Raw genomic sequence first — 7617 nt, 5'->3', positions numbered from 1 at the left:
CAACTTATCACATAAACAGGCCACAGACTGGATTGGGCGGAGTTTGCTGACCCCTCTCCTGCAGAATAGATAATGTAGCACCCCTCTTTCCCCCCCCATGCTCTCCTCATACTATGAAGAGTGAACCTCAGTTTCGTACAGCCACATGTGCCTGACGCCATAACAGTGCAGACTTACAAGACTCCAAACCAGAGAAGGGGAAAAAGCATAGATTTGGAGACAGCAGAATCAGGCTGGAGTTGCAAGTCACACAGAGTCAATTCTGTGACCTTGAGGAAGTCTTAAAATCTCAGCACCTCAGGTTCCCATTACTGAAATGGGGGTGGTAATTCTGCTGTAAATACATTCCCTCCTCTCCTGAAGATTTTAGGAGTGGTACATGAGACTAGCCTCTGAAAGAAATGTGTACACAAAGTATTACAAAACTGTCAGTAATTATATGAGGGGAAAATAAATTATCACGTGTTTAGTTTTTTCATTTCAGAAATCCATCTCAGAGACAGGATTTCTGTAAAGATCATCTCCTGCACGTATTAGTGCGTGCCTCCTGGAGAGAGAAGCTATTTTTGTGTTTCTTCTCAATGAAGACAATGAGGTCACAGTTTGACCTTATTATCTGATGCTATAATTAATAATAATAGATAGCAACCACTTATTATGTGCAATAGTATTTGCCAGGGAGTCTGCACTATGAGGTAGATATTATTCTTCCCCATGTACAGATAAGAATGCTTAGAAGTAGAAAATTATAGAACTTGCCTAAGATCACAGAGTAAAAGTCAGAGTGGGAATTGAACCTCCCCTCTGACTTCTGAGTCTTCACCTTTAACTACCACACTCAATGCCGAATATAATACTTTAAAAACAATTATTCTTCTTTATGTAAAAATGTAACCTACATTAATAATACCAGAGAAAGATTAAGAAACAGTATTGTAATCAATTTTATTTTTTAAAAATAGTACAGACGTATGATTTAAAATTGTAAATGCCACTAAAAGGTTAATAATAAAGAGTGAGAGTTGCCTGCCCCAAGCAGCCCCAAGCCCAACTCTGTTGCCAAGAGGAAACAACTTTCAAATCTTTTGTCCATTTCCTCTGGTATTTGCCACTGTATTTCTCCATTATGTGCTTATGGTGCTCTTTGAGATGTTCCTCTTTAATTATTATTCATAGCCTGTGATAGGACAGCTCACAATAATTATTCATAAATATTCGCTGAATGCAGTGCTTGCATTTAACCTAGATGCAGAGTCATCTATAACTTCCCCATCCCAATTCCTCTCGCTTGTCTCCCAAATAGTTATACTACAATTTTTGATTCTCAGTACTTAATGTCTGAGTGTTAGAACTCTAGCAATGCGGACTTCATTATCGTTGTTAATTCATCACTGCAGAGCCAAATATTATACTTTTTATTATGTTGAACTACTACTTGTACTACCTGAAATTTTTCCTGGAATTGTAATACTTGTCCAATACTAAGTATCTCTCCTTTATATTTTCACATGCTCCATGGTATCTGTCAAATACCCAGTCATATTATTTTCCAAATTCATATTATTTTCATCCATTCTGGATTTGTCCATTTGGAGTGTGGCATGGAAACTTCCTACAGGCAGGAAGGCTGGTGCAATCATTGAGCTCCCATTGTTTGTCTCCCTCTTCTAAGGAATCTGTTGGGGGCTGCCTGTTGTCAAATGTAGGAAAAAAGTTGTTTCATATGCCTTCTCTGGTTTTCTAGATGTTCATGCTGCAAATACAATTCCAGTAGAGTTCATTCTTCATGGGTGGAAGTAGAAGTTCACTCATTAACCATTCTGAATAACGATGTTTTGAAATCCTTCAGATTAAAAAAAAATTACCTTTTTCACCCACATGGAACTTTTCTTTGCTCATCCATAAGGTGGAATAATAAAAACTAAGGATTAGAATAATTCTTTTTATTAAAGTTTATTGGGGTGACAATTGTTGGTAAAGTTACATAGATTTCAGGTGTACAATTCTGTATTAAATCATTTATAAATCCCATTGTGTGTTCACCACCCAGAGTCAGTTCTTCCATCACCATATATTTGATCCCCTTTACCCTCATCTACCGCCCCCCACCCACCTTACCCTCTGATTACCACTAAACTATTGTCTTTGTCTATGAGTTTTTGTTTTTCATTTATTTGTCTTGTTCTTTTGTTCTTTTTGGTTTATATACCACATATCAGTGAAATCATATGGTTCTCTGCTTTTCCTGTCTGACTTATTTCGCTTAGCATTATATTCTCAAGATCCATCCACGTTGTCACAAATGGTCCTATTTCATCTTTTCTTACCACTGAATAGTATTCCATTGTGTATATATGCCACAACTTCTTTATCCATTCATCTATCGAAGGACATTTTGGTTGTTTCCATGTCTTGGCCACCGTAAATAAACCTGCAATGAACATTGGAGCACACGTCTTTATGGATAAATGTTTTCAGATTTTTTGGGTAGATACCCAGGAATGGGATTGCTGGGTAATACGGTAATTCTATTTGTAATTTTTTGAGGAACCTCCACACTGCCTTCCATAGCGTCTGCACCAGTCTGCATTCCCACCAACGATGTATGAGGGTTCCTTTTTCTCCACAGCCTCTCCAACTCTTGTTACTATTTGTCTTGTTGATGATAGCCATTCTGACTGGGGTGAGGTGATATCGCATTGTGGTTTTTATTTGCATTTCTCTGATGATTAGTGATGATGAGCATTTTTTCATATGTCTATTTATGAAGTGGACATATTTGTATGTCCTCTTTGGAGAAATGTCTCTTCAGGTCATCTGCCCATTTTTCATTTGGGTTGTTTGTCTTTTTGTTGTTTAGTTTCTTGAGTTCTTTATATATTTTGGATATTAGCCCCTCATCGGAGGCACTGTTTGCAAAAATCTTCTCCCATTCAGTTGGTTGCCCCTTTATTCTGTCGATGGTTTCTTTTGCTGTGCAGAAGCTTTTAAGTTTGATATAGTCCCATTCGTTTATTTTAGCTTTTACTTCCATTGCCTTTGGAGTCAAATTCATAAAATGCTCTTTGAAGCCAAGGTCCATAAGTTTAGTACCTATGTTTTCTTCTATGCAGTTTATTGTTTCAGGTCTTATGCTTAAGTCTTTGATCCATTTTGAATTAATTTTGGTACATGGTGACAGATAGCAGTCCAGTTTCATTCTTTTGCACGTGGCTTTCCAATTCTCCCAGCACCATTTATTGAAGAGGCTATCTTTTCTCCATTGAATGTTTTTTGCTTCTTTGTCAAAAATTATCTGTGCATATTTATGTGGTTTTATTTCTGAGTTCTCAATTCTATTCCATTGGTCTATGTATCTGTTTTTCTGCCAATACCATGCTGGTTTGATTATTGTTGCCCTGTAGTACAAGCTAAAATCAGAGAGTGTGATACTTCCAGCATTGTTCTTTTTTCGTAAGATTGCTTTGGCTATTTGGGGTCTTCTGTGGTTCCAAACAAATCTGATGATTTTTTGTTCTATTTCTTTAAAAAATGCCATTGGGATTTTGATGGGGATTGCATTAAATCTGTATATTGCTTTGGGTAATATGGCCATTTTAACTATGTTGATTCTTCCAATCCATGAGCATGGAATGTCTTTCCATTTCTTTGTGTCTTCTTCAATTTTTTAAAAAAATGTCTTGTAGTTTTCAGCATATAGGTCTTTCACATCCTTGGTTAAGTTTACTCCTAAGTATTTTATTCTTTTTGCTGCAATTGCAAAAGGAATTGCTTTTTGTATTTCTTTTTCCGAGATTTCATTGTTAGTATATAGGAATGCAATGGACTTCTGTACGTTGATTTTGTAGCCGGCAACTTTACTGTATTCATTGATTGTTTCTCGTTGATAGCTTTTTGGTGGCGTCTTTAGGGTTTTCTATATGCAGCATCATGTCATCTGCAAATAGTGACAATTTAACTTCTTCATTCCCAATTTGGATGCCAAAGAATAATTTTTAAGGTCATTCATCTAATGACCAATTTTGTTGAAAACTTGAGAAAGTTCAACATATGTCAGGCAAGTGATCTCTCAGAAGCTCTTGCTCACTACAAGCTACAAGACAATTAATCAACAGAATCTATCAAATTACTTGTAGCCAATTTAATCAAATTATCAGAAGCAAAATACTATCTGCTTTATAAATTATGTTTTCTTCCTTTTTTTTTTTTTTTCTCATCAGGTAGAAAAGACAAATGAAGGAAAATTATCGTAAGACAATGCAAAGCCCAGGGACAGGAGTTGCTTCTCAAGACCAACATTTAAGTGCCATTTGACATAGCTGCAGCAAGATTCCTGCCAGGGAGTCTCTTGCGTATCTGTGTATAATTACCATCAGCTACAAATCGTTTCTGCATTGGTCATTAGTTGACATTAAAAACAGACAAACAATAAGTAGTAATTTGGAAATCAAAGGCATAGAAACAGAAATATGGTGAAACAATGAGAGAGAATGTGATGATTCAGAAGATACAGTTGGTGTAAAGAGAGAAATTGGCCACAGATAAAGTGACCACAAAGGATACCAGCATTTAAGGGTATGCAAAGAGGGGGCATAAGAGAAAATATCCATTTCCCACTCAAATCATTTGCAAATTGCAGTATATTGTATTTCTAATTCCACCTACTTACTCTGCATCCTGATTCAACCTGAATCTTCCTGAGGTTACTCAGCACATGGAAAACAATCAACCTCAAATTGTTCCTCAGTGTCTTTAATTTCCTCAGGATAAACTGCATTTAACGCCAAATTTTCAAGATATGAAATTACTCTAGTTCCAATAAACACAAAATTATAAAGAAAACAAAACCTTTACTATCTGTAGCTGAACTTTACCACCTGCCCAGAAACACAGAGCTCAATGCCCAGAAATACCACAGATCAATAAATCAGAATTACTATAGGAGGAACCTGACATCAATATTTTTTAAAAACTTTTCGGGTGATTACTAGTATAACTAAAACTAAGAATAACTATCCTAAAATCCCAAGCTCAATGAAAAATTAGAACAAATTCCAGACACCTAAGGAAAATTCACATCTGTATAGCAACAGAATGTTTGGAAAATATTTCCATGTATTTTAATCATGGAATAAAATTGTGAATTGATATTATAATTCCATTTATTCTCAAATGTGGACATTGATTTGTCACCCAGTAATTCCTGGGCTTTAACTACTGGACTATACTATCTGGTATTGAAATAAGCTTGGCACACGTTTCATTTCATGGTAATATTTTGGGATTGCCTAGATGACAAGGGACAGTCTCTTACTGGGACAAAAGTCAACTCGAAACCTATAAGTAAAACACACTTGTATTCACCTGTAGGGTAACTGAGGAACATGAGGGTGGTAAAGCTCTGGGGGAGAGTGGGTTTCTCACCTTCATTTCCTCTGAATCACAGCAAAATTGTCTGAATCCTAGAAAGCATTAGAGGGAGTACAGACCAGTCAGGAAAGAGGTCAAGCTCACTCAGTAAGGAACAGATGTTGGACCTTAGCCTCACCACAAAGGCTCAGATGTAGCCTTTCATAGGCTCTTCTCTCTTATCCCCACAGGGCTCCCAAAGGAGAATGGCAACAGAAAATCACTCTGCAGTGACAGAGTTCATTCTTGGGGGATTAACAAATCAGCCAGAGCTCCAGCTCCCCCTCTTCCTCCTCTTCCTGGGGATCTACTCGGTCACCATGATAGGGAACCTGGGCATGATAACTCTGATTTGTGTGAATGCTCAGCTTCACACCCCCATGTACTACTTCCTCGGCAATCTATCACTCCTGGATCTCTGCTACTCTTCTGTCATTACCCCTAACATGCTGATGAACTTCGTGTCAGAGAAGAACATCATCTCCTATGCCGGGTGCATGTCACAGCTCTACTTCTTCCTCGTGTTTGTCATTGCCGAGTGTTACATGCTCACAGTGATGGCCTATGACCGCTATGTCGCCATCTGTAGCCCTTTGCTTTACAACATTACCATGTCTCATCTTGTCTGCTCCCTGCTGGTGGCTGTGGTCTACCTCGTGGGCCTCATTGGCTCCACCATTGAGGTTAGCCTCATGTTAAAACTGCCCTATTGTGAGGTTCTCATCAGTCATTACTTCTGTGACATCCTCCCCCTCATGAAGCTCTCCTGCTCTAGCACCCGTGATATTGAGATAACCACCTTCTTTTTGGCTGGATTCAACATCATAGTCACCAGCTTAGCAGTCCTTGTTTCCTATGCCTTCATCTTCTCCAGCATCCTACACATCAGCACCAGAGAGGGACGGTCCAAAGCCTTCAGCACCTGCAGCTCCCACCTTGCAGCTGTGGGATTATTTTATGGATCAGCTTCGTTCATGTACTTAAAACCCTCCACAGCCAGTTCCCTGGCCCAGGAGAACGTGGCCTCCGTGTTCTACACCACAGTGATCCCCATGCTGAACCCCCTCATCTATAGCTTGAGGAATAAGGAGGTAAAGGCTGCCATGCAGAAAACCCTGAGGAGAAAAATATTTTGATGCAGAAGTTATTATTCTTGCTCAATTTTATGAGTAAGTTTTTATAAATGCCAGCAGGAAGTCCTCTGCATACCCAGCCACGATGGCAAAAAATCACTTCTCTACATGGTTCAGTGAATGCCTACTTTTCTTCTTCCCACTTCGTTTCCTCTCTCTACTTCATTGCTGTTTGAAGCTAGCTGATTTCAAGTTCATATTTTCATTCTCTTGGGATCCATTTTCTATATCCTGAGCCCTTTGGTAAACATGTATTATTTTAATTGTAATTTAACGTAAATTTTAAACTTCCAGCATTGAGTTTAAGAGTCATTCATTGTTTTATTACCTTTAGATACAAAATATTACTCAACTCAATTCTTATTTTTTTGCATTTGGGCATGCACAAAGCAAACATGGGTGAATTTAACGTCACCAAGGGTGATACACAGCCCCTTTCTCATCTTGAGTCTTTCTTTCATCTCTTTCACTCATCTCTACTTATTCCTGCCCAAGAACTTCTCTACCTGATGCCTTTGTGTAAATTTCCTAGTAACCCTAAAAATAATACTAGCTGCTAACATGGTTTTGGGTGTTTATTCTGAGTCATATAACTCTTTCAAATGCTTTGTATGCATTATTTCAATTATACCTCACCACAGATAGATATGCTTATTATCCCCATTTCACAGATATGGAAAGATGCTTTAGTCACTTGCTCGAGGTCACATAGATGGTAAACAAAGACACGGGGGTTTAAACCCAAGCCAAAGTCTGCCAGACACCACATTCCTGGCTCTCAATCTTTATCTTCTTTGCTTTATGCTAACACTCCCTTTCTACAGCCTATCAAGCCTGCCTAGTTATGCTCTTCAAATTTCAAATGCCTCCTGAAAAAAATTTCTCAGACCCCCACTTTTTATCATCCACCCTAACTTCTTCCCATTTATAGGCAACTTCTTCAAGATGACTAAGGAAAGATTACACTAGAGTGACCAATTCAATGTGGTTTTGGAACTAAAAGCCCCACATTCTGGGAAACACTTCGGTCCCAAACAAATCAGAATGCTGTTCACCCCATATTACACATGCTGCA

General features: G+C 38.2%; 1 protein-coding gene across 1 annotated transcript; it reads left to right on the top strand.

The window, feature by feature from the left end:
• Positions 1-5594: 5594 nt before the first annotated feature.
• Positions 5595-6545, top strand: LOC117019950 (olfactory receptor 8A1-like). The gene has a single exon (XM_033102184.1). It carries the CDS (start codon positions 5616-5618, stop codon positions 6543-6545), a length of 930 nt encoding a protein of 309 aa, XP_032958075.1. The 5' UTR covers positions 5595-5615.
• The last annotated feature ends 1072 nt before the right edge of the window (positions 6546-7617 follow it).

Source organism: Rhinolophus ferrumequinum, unplaced genomic scaffold (genome assembly GCF_004115265.2).
Source record: "Rhinolophus ferrumequinum isolate MPI-CBG mRhiFer1 unplaced genomic scaffold, mRhiFer1_v1.p scaffold_120_arrow_ctg1, whole genome shotgun sequence".
NCBI lineage: Eukaryota > Metazoa > Chordata > Mammalia > Chiroptera > Rhinolophidae > Rhinolophus > Rhinolophus ferrumequinum.
Note: the sequence above shows the minus strand (reverse complement) of the source record. Positions and strands in the feature narration are given on the sequence as shown.

Coding starts and splice junctions, on each gene's coding strand:
- LOC117019950 (XM_033102184.1), top strand. CDS start 5,616: ATGGCAACAGAAAATCACTCTGCAGTGACAGAGTTCATTCTTGGGGGA.